Source organism: Leucoraja erinacea, chromosome 7, assembly GCF_028641065.1.
Source record: "Leucoraja erinacea ecotype New England chromosome 7, Leri_hhj_1, whole genome shotgun sequence".
In the NCBI taxonomy this organism is placed as follows: Eukaryota; Metazoa; Chordata; class Chondrichthyes; order Rajiformes; family Rajidae; genus Leucoraja; species Leucoraja erinaceus.
Window position 1 is genome coordinate 61,820,682 of NC_073383.1, and position 18,061 is coordinate 61,838,742.

General features: G+C 37.4%; 1 protein-coding gene across 1 annotated transcript in view; it reads left to right on the top strand.

Moving 5' to 3' along the window:
• LOC129699053 (rho GTPase-activating protein 15-like) overlaps positions 1 to 18,061 on the top strand; it is a 688,053-nt gene that overhangs the window by 453,476 nt on the left and 216,516 nt on the right. Inside the window, exon 11 of the mRNA XM_055638666.1 lies at positions 8,179 to 8,277. Coding sequence (XP_055494641.1) covers positions 8,179 to 8,277 — 99 coding nt within the window. The remainder of the gene's footprint in view (positions 1 to 8,178; positions 8,278 to 18,061) is intronic.

The window sequence follows — 18,061 nt, forward strand, 5'->3', positions numbered from 1 at the left end:
TAATCAGGCCATATTTAAAATGCTTTATTTTAATGTATTTGCTATTACAATGGTGGCACAATGGTGCAGAGAAAGAATTGCTGTCTTACAATGCTTGAGACCCAGGTTCAACCTTGACTATGGCTGTTGTCTGCATGGTGTTTGTACGTTTTCCCTGTGATCGTATAGGTCTTTTCCGGGTACTCCGGCTTCCTCCACACTCCAAAGATGGTGGTTTTGTAGGTTAATTGGCTTCTGTAAATTGTCCCTAGTGTGTAGGATCGAACTAGTGTGCAGATGATCATTGGTCAGGGCAGACTTGGTGGGATCAAGTGCCTGTTCCCACACTGTATCTCTAAACTAAACTAAACAACAGCAATATCATTTAACTATTTGATGCTACCATTAAAGGTTTATTGTTTATCATGAATGGGGAAAATTCCCTGCGCATTTTAATATTTCAGACAACTTTTCCTCAGAATAAAGGAAAAGTATATATTTTTATTTTTAATATATATTTTCTAGTTCATCTGCTGGCTACAGACAATATAAATAATTGATTATACACAATACATGCATACCCAACCAGGTCTCTAATTAGAGACAAGAGACAGTTTAACCATCCTGGAGACAGCTCTGTGTCATCCCATGATGCTTACCAGACATTCTGCGCACTATCACAAAGCTAGAACAATGTCTCTGGTATTCAGTGACCTTTTGTACCCACCTTGAACTGTCTCAATTCTGATAAACAGAGGCCCATCTAATCAGTTCTGTCACTGAGACCACAGTAATGGAATGTGTTCAAGTCCCATAATACCTAGTCATTAACATACGATGTGACTATCCTCCATTTTGTAACAAACCTACTTGTGCATATCTACATGCCTCTGTCTGCGATGTTGTTTTTACCCTGGCCTCTTCTAACTGTATGGCAAATTATAAGCAGTTACGATCTGGGATATCAATACAAGTTCAAGCAAATTCCATAAGCAAATATTATTTCAATGAACTGATTGCTACATTTTTTAATAATAATATTAATTATTATCAAAATGTTAAACAACACTGATAGCCTGGCAAATTACCCTAGAACAATAGTATGTAAAATACTTTCTTAAGATCCCCCACGTCTGGTTCACACAGTTTAAAATATACTTATGTAATATTTTTACAGATCAGATATTATTCTGCATAAATTGATGACAAAATGTTTACAATTTTCAATCGCTTTTTTAAAGCATGCAAGAATATTGCTAAAACATTTCTATGTTCAGAGGAAGGCACTGAGTTGTTGAGGAATAAAGGGAAATATGAAATGTAATTGTCTGGAGAGTGGGATAGCAAAATACAGTATGTGTCCAAAATAAAGTACTGCTTGGAGGATTTGAAGGAATGATAGTCATGAAGTCATACAGCATGTTTACAGGGCCTAAGGGCCAGCTCATTTTTGCTGACCAAGATGCCCTATCCAAGCTAGTCTAATTTGCTCACATGAGTGGCGATGGGTGTCGTAGTGAAACACAATTATTGAAATGATCCGTCAAACACAATTATTGAAATTGTCCAAATACTTTTTTTTTAAAATAGCAATTGCATTTTTCCCAATATTGATACTGATTAAAATGCCGCCAAATTAACTAGTCCTTTATTTCATATACTATGTGCGAGTCCACATATTTAAAAGTTAGCTGTTGAAGTGCCCATTGGGTGTGACATTCTTTAAATAAGTTATGAGAAGTTGGTTTAGTCAAGTAAAATATGCCAGTTTAGAACTCTCATGAAGCTCTACAATTACCTAAAACACTCGTAGAAAATTAACCAGTCTACTGAAAATTCAACTCTCAAAATGAAGCTACGCTTACATTATTGATATTTACTGGTATCTGATATTAAACTTAATGTTATCCTCATATGTCATTTCTCAGTATTTTCTAATATAGTGGGACTTTACACCAAGAAATTAATTGGTTGTAACACCATTTAAAAATGAAGGATAGATTGTATTTAAGAAAGGAAATATAATGAATGTTCTCCTTAGTGGAATGAAAAGAAAATGAGATAGATTGCATGATAACTCAGAGATACATCTTTCAGCATATTTGGCAAATAAATATTTTTTGTGAAGAAGTTATTACATTTTTTGAAGGTGAGGCATTTTATTTAAACCCCTGGATATTAAAGCTGTCGTAAACATATTGTTCAAAAAGGAAAGTTAAAGGACATCGGAACAGAATAGACATATAATTTTCAAATATTTTCCTTGCACTTTCAGATCATTAAAGCAGTAGATGAAATGTGGAACAATGATTAATTTTAGCTAATCAAGGTCACTTTGTGGTATCAGCTTCATGTCCTGCCAAAATAACCATGGCTTGCTAAAACGTATCATGACCATTACAGTATGCTATACCATTATCACATTTATTATTGCTCAATTAGAGTGGTCCTTAAAATTCCATAAAAGGTAGAACTTCCTTATTTAACATATTTATTATGATCTTGATTCACATTCAATAGAGCATCATGTTCATCTCCCACTCATTCAAATCTTGATTCAACTCAAATAATGCTTAATGGAGGTTCTCTTTAATTTTGTTCGTAGAATATGAAATTTTCATTAAAACAGAATGTTCTGAGCATCAGTAATCAAATATTATATTATGTCTTAATATAGTTTCTAATTTTCCATGGGTATAAAGTAAGCCCAATGAATGGAAAAATAACTGCCTTGGCATTGGGATTGATGGCACCAAGATTGTTGCTGACAAAATCATTTTTCTGTTAAAGCTACATTACTTGGCATTAGTGAAACTAATTGTAGCAGTGGCTCTGTTGTGAAGTGGTTTAACTCACTACTGCAAAAGCAGAAACTATTAGTTATGGTTCATAATGCTTGAAGGTAGGTATCTGCCTACTTGAGTGAATCGATGTATTGGGGCTGCCTGACATCTCATACAATAAGCCAGAGTATCATAACATAGAATGTCACTCTGCTGCATTGTTATTAATACTAGGGTTCAAAACTTTAGAAATTTATTTTAAAGCAAATCAAAGGAAACCACCAATTAGTATATACAAATAAAAAGGAAACATAAAATCTAATTATTCCCTGGAAAATCACAGGATTTTTGTTTTAACTTGCTCACTTTTTATATCTGATCCTGAGATCCGTAATCAAAATAACCTAATAAGCTGGACTTATTCAAGGGCAAGTAAAAAGGTCTGCATTTTACCTTTAGAAATTTAGTTACAAAGATGTGACCGTCTACACTTCACACTCCCCTGGGAAAGCCAGCAACATAATCAAAGACCTTTCCTACCCCATTCATTCCTTCTACTTCCTGCTCCCTTCGGGCAGAAGATAGTAGCATGAAAGCAGGCAACACTAGACTCAGAAATAGCTTCTTCTCCTCTGTTATCATGTTTCTAAATGGTCCTTCTATAAGCTTGGGTACAGTCTGATTCCCCTCTACCTCATTGCAGTCATTGGATTTTGTCTCTGGAACTGTTGTGCCATAATGCCGAGAACTACTGTATATTCTGCACTCTGTGTCTTTCTCTTGACACTATCTATTGTACTCAAGTTTGGCTTGATTGTGTTTTTAGAAAGTATTATCTGATTTGGTTGGATTGAATGCAAAGCAAAGCTTTTCACTGTACCTTGGTACACATGACAATAATAAACCTGATCTATTGGCAAGATAGGAAAAAATAACACCACAAGGTTTACATGAGACTTTAAGCATAAGCTCACTGTTTAGAGCTCAACGTTGATAAATGCCTAGAAATCACTGCAGCTGGACAGGCAGAAGAACAATGAACTCTCCAGCTCCTCAAAAATCCTAAACATACAATATGTGAAAGGAGCATGCTTGTCAGTGAGGATGTAACTGTCAATGCAGAAAAATTGGAGAAGAAATGCATTTTTCAAGAACGCAAATATTTGGAGGATAAACTTCCTCCTTCTCGTGAGTAGTGGAATTATTCTGCAGTGCTCACTTTTTAGTTTTTAAAAGGTTAGCGGTTATCTTAGCAGAATAAAAACACTGTTTGACATATCTTATTAGCAACAATGTAATAATTTGGAAGTAGCCACAACTTGTATCTTGCTACAACCTGGAGAAACTTGATCCTCAGTTAACTGTGTCCCTGGAACAATTTTATTTAATATTAGCCTGATGTCTTGCATGAGAAATTTGAAAAAGGAATCTCCAGATTAATGTAAAAGCTGAGTTTGTCACACTTGCAGCACTAATTCATCTGTAACAAATTTGTCCAAAGGAGGGAGCCAAATCATTCAATTCAAATATAAACATTTATTTATTTCAATGTACATTTTGCAGACATTTAATTTTGGGAATTTAACGTTAACTTAAGTTAAAAAAATTCCACTTGTGATTTTGCGATCTCCACCAGCCCATTTTTGCAAATGAAGGAAACTGATTAGGAACGTGTTAAGGAACTGCAGTACAGTATTCTAAATGGAGCATCATTTTGTTTCATGAACTGCACATTATCTTATAGACTATTCCTGCATTGTATGGCATTGAAGACATTTTGTTGTTTTAAAACTTTGTTGCCCTGTTGAAGGTTGTGACATATGAGTAGCTGCTCCCTGGGCACAAAAATGTTTGGCATGTTCTAAAGAAACTCCGTGAACTCTAAAAATGACACAGTATGCGATCCACATGCCTCGTACCCATCAATCCTTTCTCTCTGCAATTACAACTAACACTCGAAATAAGATGCAAAATCTGAGTGCTATTTTCTGCTTCTGAGGGTTGCAAACGCAAAACTCTGCCCCCTATTCCAGGGACACAGTTAGTTGAGGATCAAGGAATGTGGAATTATTCTGGAGAAGAATGGTTGTCAGTAGTCCCTCATCATGGTAACATGAAGTGCTAGATCAAAAATATTGTCAGGATTCAATTAGATCTGCAACATAGACACCTGTCTACTATAGCGACTGCACATAATGGTTCTGATTGCTGAGTCCTTTGTTAGATGGGATTAAGGGAGTCACAGGCATTTGGTTAGTGTCAAAGCTATCAGATCCTCATACTTGAAATTGGATTTCATAACTCAGTTGTTAGCTATCCACAGAAAATATTACAAGTGAAATCTCTCTTTGAATCCTCAGCAAGATTTTATATCCACTATTTTGAAAATGACAATATTTCAAGCTGGATATATTGGGACTCTTTGAAACCAGGAGACATTTGTAACAATATAAATCCTTTGCCTAGCCTTAGCCTTTCTCCAATGCTGAAGTTCATTGGAAAGGTTACAGCGTTGAATCCAAAATAACGTGGGGTCTTGCCTTGATATGCAGAACTGCTGAAAAAAGTTGTCAGAAATGTTGCAGATGTATTGTTGATTTTAATCTTTATCTCATACAGAACACAGATTTTATCAAGAAATGTTTGCTAAATCTATATCCAAGTGCACCTTAAAGTTCTAGAGTTCTTCCTTTCCAAATTTGTTGTTAACAAACAACAAAAGGTCTAACTTCTGGCTCCAATTATACCTTAACACCATTGATCATTCTTGCTGAAAGGTGAGATGCAGTTGTCCTGTTTAAACCAACCATCTTATTTTGCTCAGAAGATGATAAACGCAAGTTTTTCTTTACCAAACTTCGAGATTAATATAATTAATATCATGCCTGTTAAATACAGAAGGACAATGAGAATTGGCACCTAAACTAATGTTTTGAATCAAATACTTCAAAACTAAATTAAAATAACAGATATCAGGCCAGCACTATCCATAAGCAAATGCATAGTTCCACCAGAATCTTAATAATTGCCTCTGTTCATTTTAACTAATGATATGTTTTTTGGCATGCATTAAATAAAAACATTTTATTTGAAAATCCAGTATAACTAGTTGTGCAATGTCTGTGTAATATTTTAATGAATCATGTGTTCCTAAAGAATCACTTCTGCAATATGAATGCAATAGAATTCAAATGGACAATAAGCTGATATCTGGTTTAACATCTCATTGTTGAAAATCAGAAAATCTGATTTTAGAATATAAAATGAAAATGCTGGAAATATTCAGCAAGTTTAATGGCATCTGTGGAGAGAAAAGCAGTTGATGCTTTAGATCAATGAATCCCCTTTCATCAGAACCAGCTCTGATTTCTGGTTTTCGTTTATTTCAGTTTTCCAGCATCTGCAGTATTTTGTTATTGCCGTTTGCTAGTTCAGAACTCAGACATACTATTCCAGATTAGTTCCCATGTCTCACTGTAAACATGGAAATTCTCCCAAGAAAAATGAACTCATTAACATCTGTAACATATGAACATCCATATTTAATTCCATTTTATTGTGTGAAAATAGATAAATTGCTTGAAACTTTACACAGCCAACCATTAAATTCTTAACCTGAAACAAGCTAACTGACTAACATGAAAGGTATACAAAATATATTTAGGTACCTCAGATGGAATTACTTGTATTATCATTGTTGTCAAACTTAAGTACATCATTAATAATTATTTTTAACTGCAGATGCTGGAAATATGAAATAAAATAAAAAATGCGGGAAATACTTAGTTGGTCAGGCAGCATTGATGTAAAGAGCACTAGAGTTAATGTTTCAAATTGAAAACACTAATGAAGTGCCTCCAACCAGAAACATTAACTTTGTCTCTTTTTCTATAGATGCTGCCTGACCTGTTGTATGCTTCAAGTCTAGTCAAGTTTATTCGTCACATACGCATACGGGATGTGCAGTGAAAAGTGGCAATGCTTGCGGATTAAGCAAAAAAAAACGATAAAACAGAATGGAATAGAATCAGTAATTACATATTTGTGGGAGGAAAAAAAAAGAAAAAACGGCAAACCACACAACAGTAGAGTGGTACAGTAAGTTAGTCCCTGGTGAGATAGGAGTTTACAGTCCTAATGGCCTCTGGGAAGAAACTCCTTCTCATCCTCTCTGTTTTCACGGCATGGCAACAGAGATGTTTGCCTGACCGTAGCAGCTGGAACAGTCTGTTGCTGGGTGGAAGGGGTCCCCCATGATCTTGTTGGCTCTGGATTTGCACCTTCTGATGTATAGTTCCTGCAGGGGGGCGAATGTAGTTCCCATAGTGCGTTCGCCGAATGCACTACTCTCTGCAGAGCCTTCTTGTCCTGGGCAGAGCAGTTCCCAAAGCAAATTGTGATGTTTCCGGACAAGATGCTTTCCACAGCCGCTGAGTAGAAGCACTGGAGGATCCTCAGAGACACTCTGAATTTCCTCAATTGCCTGAGGTGGTAAAGGCGCTGCCTTGCCTTACTCACCAGTGCGGCAACGTATGATGTCCATGTCAGATCTTCTGAAATGTGGACTCCCAGGTATTTAAAGCAGCTCACCCAATCCACAGTATCCCCATTTATCTTCAATGTTGTGTACGTCCTCGGATGTTGTGCCCTCCTAAGTCCACAATCAGCTCCTTAGTTTTTTTTACATTCAAGAGGATGCTGTTGTCCTGACACCAGAGTGCCAGATCAGCCACCTCCTCACGGTAGGCCTTCTCATCGTTATTGGAGATCAGGCCCACCACCACAATGTCAGCAGCATGCACTGTTTTTAAATGTTGTTATTTGTCAATATCTTAATCATGATTAGTTCATCATTTTATTTAATATGTATTCATGGTAATCTCCCATTCCAGGTTTACTTTGACACCTTGCAAATTCAAGATCATCCTGCTCACATCTAACGTACCATGTTTTAGCAAAAATTATTTCATGCTAAATGTTACATCCCGTACAAGTATTTAAGCATTTAAACATTTTATTTTGAAACACCATTATCGTCATTTACTGTTTTTTTTTCACTGCTAATGTGTCTTACTGCAATATCTATGTAACAACTTCCATAATCATATGGGCAGTAATATATGATAGAATCAAAAACAGAAAAAAAGGACTGTAACTAGTTTTATAATAGTTTTATGGATCCAGCTACTATTTAGTTAAATTACTCAGTACGGTAGCAGTAATTGCTTTGCATGTTCATATATTTATTAATATCCATCCATTCAGTGGTAATATTTCTGCTGATTCAGAGAGATGATTAAAAAACTAATACTAGAGAAAGATAACTTACCTTGAGAAGCAGAAAAAAGATCTAGCATTGTTACCAAAGCTATTGTCTTCTAATTGATTCAAGCTATGTGTTTATATTATTTAATAGATCGAGTATTTGGCTGCCACCTGGCTACACTGTGCAAGCGTGAGGGAAGCACTGTTCCAAAATTTGTGAAACTTTGCATTGAGGCCGTGGAGAAAAGAGGTAGGCATCTGTTTATTAATTCTTCTTTGCCACTTTCATTAGAATTGATTACTGATGACACTATCAAATAAGCCTTTCCTGGAAGCAAAGTTTTCCTGAGATAGCTTATGACACGGGAAATATTATTACGAGAAGCTTTGTTTTATTTCTTTACAATCTACTCTAAAGACACTTAAAGGCTTTTCCCTGCATTGGGATTCAGGACCTTTGCCAAAGTGAAGGGGAGTTAGCAACGATATGATGACAGTTTATATAAGGTATAAACATTTGTCCACAATAGACGAAGAACAGGAATCATTAAAATGTTAGACAAGCACTTTAGCTCACTAATCTCCTTGAGTTGCTGGATGATTGGGAGGCAGGCGATACATTTTTCTGGCACTCTCCATTTCCTCATCTGCCTGTGAAACCTAACTTATCAATAACAATAACTTTAAAATCTTTCATTCAGTTTTAACTAACAATAAGTTGCCTTTGGTTCAATCGGGCAACTGTACTTCATCACTATCAGTTTATGTCAGCAGAGGACACCGTGAATATAATTGCTTGAAGGAACTACTCAGAGCCGATTCTGAGTCAATTCATGTGGCAGATGTAAAATGTTATTTACCCAGCATGTACATAATCATTTTCTAAGGTGAATCAGAGATTCACATTATGTGGCATGCATTGCAAAGCCTGGATGCGGAAGATTTATTATTGTACACAATTAAAATAAACAGCTATAAAGTGTTTATAGCATTATAATTTTTTGTGAATCACCATTCAGGGAAATCTGTGTTGTACTTAGGCTGGTGTATTATCTACTTGGATTATAATATACTACAGTCTGCAGGTGGCATAAGATTCTGCTTGACTTATACCTGTAGATGGTGTTGTGAGAAAACCTTACATGGGAGTTTAAGAGTATGCAAAATGATTCCCTTACTAATTATTTATTGAGGTCATAAAAGATAAAGGTCAGAAACTCCTTTAGGCCCATTTTTCATCTTAAATTAGCCAGCATATACAGAGCCTCAAATAAATCTGTTTCAACTATGGACAACCCCAGGCCGAATCTCAGTTTTGTAAAACTGCCCGTAATTAACTTTGTACATTTCTTTGGATATTTTTGCTTTTGAATTCTTTACCACAAAAGAATGCAAGTAATGTTGTTGAAATGTACTTGTGGCCTTCTGGAGTATGTACTCCAGAATTTTAATCCGTTGAATCCATGTGAACTGGAGATCTATCTGGACACCAAGGGACCAGAAGACATGGGGTTTAGTTGGGAAAATTAATGAGGTGTAGGATCAACCACAACACAGAATGATTAAACAAGCCTTTAAGAGTTGTATGACCCAGCCTTCCCTCATATCCTCGTGTATTTTTTTATGATCTCAATTACAAATAGACTCCAAACTAATAGTTTTACAATGGTCACAACTATATCTGTATCAGCAAGAAAATATCACAAATTATGGAGTTGCCCACTGACAGGTCAGTAGAGACATACTTGCCTCAACTTTATGCCATATAATACCTGGCACGTCGGAACTGAGTGAAATATAACACTTGTGGGTAATACCATTTAGTTTCTTAGAATCAATTTGGCTAACATGTTCATATTCCTAATTTCTGGGTCAAACAAACTATGATTTCAAAACAAATTGCAGACCAACACAGGGACTAATGTGAAATCTTTAGAAATTTGGTAATGACAGTGAAGGTGGCGAAAGAGTTAAGATCGCAATTGGAAAGGAGTGAAGTTAATTTTAAATCACAGAGTTGCTTTCTGATGGCTTCATCAAAGGCGGATACTATTTCAACCGTGAGTCTAACTAACGACTGCACAGTCTCAGCTGATCCAGCAAATTCTGGTGGCACCAAGAATCCTGGCACTAATTAAAATTGGCCCATTGTGCCCCATTGTCAATGGTAATATCCTTCAAATAAGATATTAAACCAAGACTGCAAGGATGAAAGAGATCCCATGCCATCGACAAATCAAAACCAGGGAGTTCTCCTAATATCCAATATTCCTGACCAAAAGCAGATTAACTTGTCACTCAATTCATTTGATCTTTAAAGGACCTTTCTGCTGCATTTACCTTCATAACAAGAGCGACTACACTTTAATAATAATTCCTTGGCTGTGAAGCTCTTTAATATGTCCTGAGAATTTGAAGACTGGTCAGTTCATAGATTATTTCCTTTTGATACTGGGAAAGCTGTGAAATGTACAAAGCTTTTATTTGATTATACACAGAGAATTGCATATGATGTGATACCAGGTGGATGCTTTGCTCAACTACAGTTCTCTGCTCCAGAAATAAACATGGGTTATTAACAAACACAATAACAATAGCTTGCAATTTTGTACTTTACCTTGATGTAGAAATCTTCTGACATTACTTTATAATGGAGAGGAATTGAGGTAAAAAAAATGAACTAGATATTAAAAAATCTACCATTCAACTGACGAACATAAAACAAGGAGTAAAGAACTCACGCGGGTAATTAGAAGATCCATAAGGAGCCACAAAATGGCTTTTGGCAAGTAGGATGAAAGAAATTCCCGAGAATATTAGGTGACTGTTTTACAGACTACCTGTGTTCAATCGTCAGGAGCGACCCAGAGCTTCCTGTTGCCTGCCTTTTTAATTCTGCTTCCCATTTCTACTCTGACCTATCGATCTATGGCCTCCTGCACTATTACAGTGAGGCATAATTCCAGCTTGAGGAATAGAACCTCATCTTCTGTTTTGGCATATTACAGACTTCTAAAATAATATTGAATTCTATGACTAAGGTGACCAGCTTTTGTCAGTATCTGTTGTCTATCTGTGATTTTGGCATGGTGTGTATGTTTTTTATCTCCTCTTTTTTTTTTTTCTGAGAGTGGAGGTCATGCCTGGCCTCATCTGCTTAGCATACCTTCTTGCTCGGCATTTTGCAACTCCTACATTCTTTTCTCCATGTCCCTTTATGCATGTCTCACTCTCTAATGGCACCCATTTACTCACTGACCAGATATGCTTGTTCACACATTATCCCTTTGACCATTCTGGTTTTACCCTGTCGTTCCACACACTCACTCTCTCTCTGCAACTTAACAAACTCCTTTTGTCTCTTTCCAAGTTCTGAAAATGGTCTTCAACCTGAAACATTAACTCAGTTTCTCTTCCCACGGAAGTAGCCTGATCTGAATATTTGTAGAAATTTTCCTTACTTGTTATTATTGTTCAGTAAATCAGATTGGTCACCGCTTCAATTTGTACTTTGGTACTCTGGTCTTTACTAATTTTTTGGAAGAAACACTGCTTGTTATCTAGGATCCTTTGTGATACAGAGAGAGCATTTGCCACAGTAAAGACTGGAAATGCTTTAATATCTCAAGTTCTTCATGGTGCATGGGGCCTTTTCACCATTGTGACTTTTTGGAACTATATCTATCCGGGCTTTCAAAAACTCAGTGGGGAATTTATCAAAACACTTTTGGGTCAGAATTCAAAAGGCTCATTTCTGTATGGGATTAAAAATGCTTCATTTTCAGTTCCTTGCACTTGCTTCGTGGAATTACAATGAGAATGTCTCAGCAGCCTCGTATTCCCAACATGTTTGGAAAAACTTGAACATGAATCATAAGTTATGAATGCAGTTTTTTGATCCATTTGGAGGATATAGACATTCTTTATCATCCATCTGATGACTGAAAACTATCTTTACAGCACCAGAATGTAGAGACCATTTGTTTTTAACTGTGATGCTTTCACTGGAAAATATTTATTACTGGAAACTGTAAAGATTTGCTGCAAGATGAAATTCTCCTAATGAACAGTGGAATTTTAATGGGAAAACACTTTCACAATTGAGGCAAATTACTTTATTTTCTTATATCAATACATACGTATTGCTTTGGGAAGGCATTAAAGAAGATACTAAAATATCTGGGTAAGCTTAAAAACAACTGTAGAGATATATCTGGTTTCCAACTACAAATAGTGTTGTTTGGTTTAGATTAGAGATATAGGCTGGAAACAAGCCCTTCAGCCCACCAAGTCCACACCAACAACGATCACCGGTACACTTGTTGCATCTTATCCCAGTTTTGCATCCTACACACTAGGGGCAATTTACAGAAGCCAATTAACCTACAAACCTACCCATCTTTTGATTGTGGGAGGAAATCAGAGCACCCGGAGAAAACCCATGTGGTCACAGGGAGAATGTACAAAGTTTGTACAGCGGCACCTGCAGTCAGGATTAAACCCAAGTTTCTGGAACTGTAAGGCAGAAATTCTACCACTATGCCACTGTGTCATCCGCCGTGTATTATAGATATTTCCAAATACTTCCTTCATATCTTTTATTAGAAATATATTATTTGGAGTTGAAAATCACAAAAACAAACTTTTTCTTAAGCGAGGCTTTATTGTGGAGAATGTTTCAAAAAGAATAGCAAAAGGTTGTTGTCATGTCACAGTATTTATATTGGTAAATTTCAACATGAAAAATTGGTAACCATTTTTTTATTGGTTTATTAGTTGCAAATTATACTAGCCTGTTTCTTAAAATTATCAACACAAACATTAATTTCTCTAAAAGTCTGGAAGTATTGCATTTTTGTACACACAATTGAATCCTTGAGCATTTAAAGCTACCTTTCGATTTTTTTTTTCTCCCCAACCATCTGTGTCATTGCTCTGCACTAGTCGAGAAATAACGTAACTCATTTAGTTTTTAATTTGAGTAAACAGAAGGGGTGAGAGTTACAATGATGCATGGAATCAGTCAGAAACAGCCAAGGAAAAGCAGAACCTTTTACATTGTCTTCAGTATTATCACACAAGGAACCAAAACACACTCATTTCGACAATTTCATACTGAGTTTCTTGCCAAGTTCTTTAGTGCTGAACTTTGTTTTAAAGTGAGGATTCTCTGAATTTGAATTATCTATAACATCTGACATTGATTTTAGCGAGAATTCAGCATGCACCATTGCTTCAATGTCTACTTTCCATCATCACAGTGTAACAGCCCTCTCTCCTCCTCCCCACAAAAAGATGAATATTAACATGAATTTACCTTTAGCTTAATTATATAACATTTTTTTAAATCCTTACTTTAAACCAGTTTGTGTTTAGATGTACCAGAACCAGGGGCCACAGTTTAAGAATACGGGGCAGGCCATTTAGAACGGAGATGAGGAAAAACCTTTTCACCCAGAGAGTTGTGAATCTGTGGAATTCTCTGCCTCAGAAACCAGTGCAAGCCAATTATCTAGATGCTTTCAAGAGAGTTAGATAGAGCTCTTAAAGGTAGCGGAGTCAGGGGATATGACGAGAAGGCAGGAACGGGGTACTGATTGTGGATGATCAGCCATGATCATATTGAATGCCGGTGCTGGCTCAAAAGGTTGAATGGGCTAGTCCTGCACCTATTGTCCATTGTCTATAGTAATATTCCATTGAAAATCGAGATCACATGGTCCAAATTAATTACAATCTATAACATGTTTTTTTTGTTTCCTCGTAAACAGCTGTAGACATATGTATAATATTCTCCTTATAAGGTTTCATTATGTTATGGCCAGTGGCAAAGTCAAATTAGAACATACAATAACTATAAGAATCATTTAATTTTCAGTATTATAGATATTCTAATGATTGGTGAGCTAAAACCAAGGGGATATTGAGGATTGATGCTTGAGAATAAAATTGATTCTGAGTGTAAATTTGTACTCGCTCATTCTCAGTTCAAACACCACCTTTAATTATAACAAAACACAGCAAGGCAGTTCACTAGAATTTCACTAGTCAAAGGAAAACACCGACCCCTTGAAAGGGACATTAATCTACTTGCCCCGAAGCTTATTAAAAGATATATCTTCAGAGAAGAGCAAAAGTAGATGAATTTTAGTGTTGAAGGTCTGAATATGTGAAAGCATGGCAGACTATGATGAGGCAAATGGGGGGAAGATGCAGATGAGACTTTTAGTGTCTGACTTTGTCTGGCAATACAGTGCGATCATAATGGAAAAAATAGGTGAATTGAATAATTCCCATGAAAATGTCCAGAGATAAATAAGCTTAAAGGGAAAGGAAGTTGGGGGAGCACGGTTGTGCCACTCTTTAGTCATCACTAGATAAATCACTAGTCCAGCCATAGCTTGAGTATTGGCTGCAGTTTTGACCACCACACAATAGGAATGATTTGAGTACACTAGAGAGGGCCCAGAGGAGAGTCACCAAGATATCATCTAGGGTGGAACATTTCACCTCTTGAGGAGAAACTGGCTGTCTGTGTTTTCCTTAGAGCAGAGAAAGTTGAGGTGGCATGAGGAGGTTTTGAAAATGATGAGGGGGTATGGAAAGGGTAGATAGTGAGAGACTTTTTGCTTTACCAGAGGTGTCAGTTAGCAGAAACCATTACTTTAAGGTAAGGGTGAAGAGATTTAGAATAGTCTCCAAGTAGATTATTTTTAACCAGACGGTAGCTGAAATCCAGACCATAATGCCTCAGGGGATGATGGAGGCAGCTACTCTCACAAAGTTAAGGAGTATTTAGAAGAGCACTTGAAATATCATGACATAGATGGCAGCAAGTAAAGTGCTGGAAAATGGGATTATTATAGAAAGGTACTTGATAGCCAGCACAGACACTCTAGACTGACAAGCCTGTTGCAGTCCTATAATACTCAATGACATCTTAATCTACATTGCACTTCCCTTTATCCTGTACACTCACCAGTAGATATTTTACATGATACCAGCAATTGACCGGTGACACATACAGCCAACAGATTAGTTATACATTAATCAGAGCAGCATTGAAAGCTATGTTTTCAGCATACTGGTAAATTGCCCAGTGGTTCCGACAACAATGCCAGCAAATCATTCCATTGCCTCTTTCTTGTGCTGCTTATGCAAACACATCCCCTGTGATGTCTATTTAAAGTAGTTTAAAAGATTAATAAGCATGTGGGTGTTTTGCCTAGAGTTCTCATTACTTGACTCATTACTTTAGGGACAGTCCCTGAGATTGGTGGGAGGAATACGGTCTCACGTTCTGAAGGTATTGGCATGAAACGTAAGAGTAATTTAGGATAGGTTAAGTAGGCCAGATTGCAGGTTATTTACCAGACAAAGTGGAACTCAGCTCACAGGACATATTCCAGGATCTCAATTCACTGTTCTAAGAATCCCAGAAATTATTAGTGTTGGGAAAGATTGCTGTATTATTGGGGACAATATAAGCTAATTCCAGCATTAGGGAGTATTGACCTTGCAAACTAATGGTATGAGAGCAGCAGGGGGGTGGGAGATCGCAACCTTCATGTGGTTCGCCCTGTTTCGACGAATGCAATCAACCTGGCGTGCACAATCAAATAAGATCAAATAGAACAAGTTGTCCTACAACTTTAGGCTGTGCACGCCATACACAAGAAGAAGAAGAAGAAGAAAGAGAGCAGCAGGGATGTATGTTTACTGATGTCTTAAGGTGTATATAAGTAGAGAGCATTAGTTTAGGGAGGAGGCTTTGGTGGGAAAATTAGGAAGATTTTTATCAAATGGAGAGTGACTAGTATGTGGAACAAATTGCCTGAGGGGTCGTGGAGGTACTGTCACTAGCAACATTTAAGAAGTAAGTAAATGAGCACATGAATTTCCCAGGTGTAGAACATTGAGAGTCAATGCTGGTAAATGTGATTTGGATAAATAGATAATAATCATATGATAGAAGCAGAATTAGGCCATTTGGCCGAACAAGTCTATGGCATTGAATTATGGCTGATCTATCTCTCCCTCCTAACCCCATTCTCCTGCCTTCCCCATAACCTCTGACACCTGTACTAATCAAGAATCTCTCTATCTCTGCCTTAAATATATCCACTGACTTTGCCTCCATTGCCTTCTGTGGCAAAGAATTCCACAGATTCACCGCCCTCTGACTAGAGAAAGAAATTCCTCCTCATCTCCTTTCTAAAAGAACGTCCTTTAATTCTGAGGCTATGACCTCTAGATCTAGTCTCTCCCACTAATGGAACCTCTTCTCCACATCCACTCCATCCAAGCCTTTCACTATTCTGTACGTTTCAATGAGGTCCCCCCCTCATTCTTCTAAACTCCAGCGAATACAGGCTGAGTGGCATCAAATACCAATAAAATGTTAATCTACTCATTCCTGGGATCATTCTCGTAAACCTCCTCTGTACCCTCTCCAGAGCCAGCATGTCCTTCCTGAGATATGGTGCCCATAACTGCTCACAATATTCCAAATGTGTCTGACCAGCGCCTTGTAGAGCATTGCATCAGCATGAACATGGTGAGCTGAATGGCCTGTTTCCATGTTATGTGGCCTAGGTATGGCAATCTTTTAGTCCTGCAGAGAATAACATTCTGTTATTGTTATAAAAGCAAAAAAATGACTGAGGGATGTTTTCGCATACTCGTGGCCACAGTTTGGTCGAGGAAAATTTCGCAGCATGTTGAAAAAATTTACGTGAGTAAAATTTGGTCAGCACGATTCTTTTGAACTCTTACTGCAGTGGATTGGGGTCACTATGTCGTTATAGGCAGTCGAGGGCAGCCGTAGGCAATCTCCTTTGCTGACCGGGCGAAGAAGGCAATGGAGACAAACAATAATTACATTATTGGCTCATTGGAGTTTTCAAAACCAAAGAAAACCGACCGGTAAATTAAATGCCTGCTAAACTTTAATAAAAGTTGTCTGGCTTCTTAAAAGTGTCTCCACTCCTTCTCCCCCCCCTTCTCTCCCCTCTCCCCTTCTCTCCCCTTCTCTCCCCCTCTCTCCCCTCTCCATCTCTCTTCATCTCCCCTTCCCCCTCCGTGCTCTCTAAAGAACTTACCATACACTGTGCAGCCATCTTTTACCTTCCTGTTCATCGCAGGTGTGAAATTCAGACTGTGCTCCCCCGCTTTCCCTGGCCCCCGCCTTTGCGGTGTGTGTGTGCGTATGCGTGTGCGTGTGCGTATGCTTGTGTGTGTGTGTGTGTGCGTGTGTGTGTGTGTGTGTGTGTGTGTAGACGGTCGATCCGGCTCGCAGTTTCATCGCTGACGATCGATCCAGCTCAAGGTTTTCCAGGCGAGTGCCCTCGAGCTTGGAGGTCGAAGACAGTCGCTGTAAAGTCGCATCAGTGGGACAGGCCCTTTAACTCCCTTTATCAGAATTGGGATTTGTTTTATTTGCATTACCTGGTTTACTTGTTTGTACTGAGTATGATTTAACTGGATAGCATTAAAAAAAATGTTTTTCACAGTACTGTATCAGGATAATGAGTGCTGTGGAAAAAACAATAGATTTATGAATATTAAGGTAGAGCAATTTGGCACAGAGGTAAAATACTTTACTGGCTGTTGCAAGGGACCAAATGCCATCTTCTGTTTCTATTTCCTAAGTTCTTACATTATATTCTCAAAACCTGCATTTATGGTTGAAAGTTCCACCATAGGTCTTCCACCATTGATGCAAATGTGGGAATTTTCATAGCTTTTTTTATATTTTAATTGGTTGATTCTTCTTCATTGTGAGTTCAAGAGTCGAAAAAGAATCCCATCTCTAACATTTATTTGGTAAGCCCTTCTGAATGTGTGCAATGATTAAGGGTGTCATTGATGAATTCACCCTTAATATAAGATGGTGAAGTAATTGGGCAAGATATGGAGTTATCTAGTAGTCAGGTATCTTCGAAGTTGGAGTCCATAATTCCAGAAAAGCACTGGGGAACTGATGCTGTTTTATTAATATAATGGCAATATTACCATCAATTACCACTTTACAT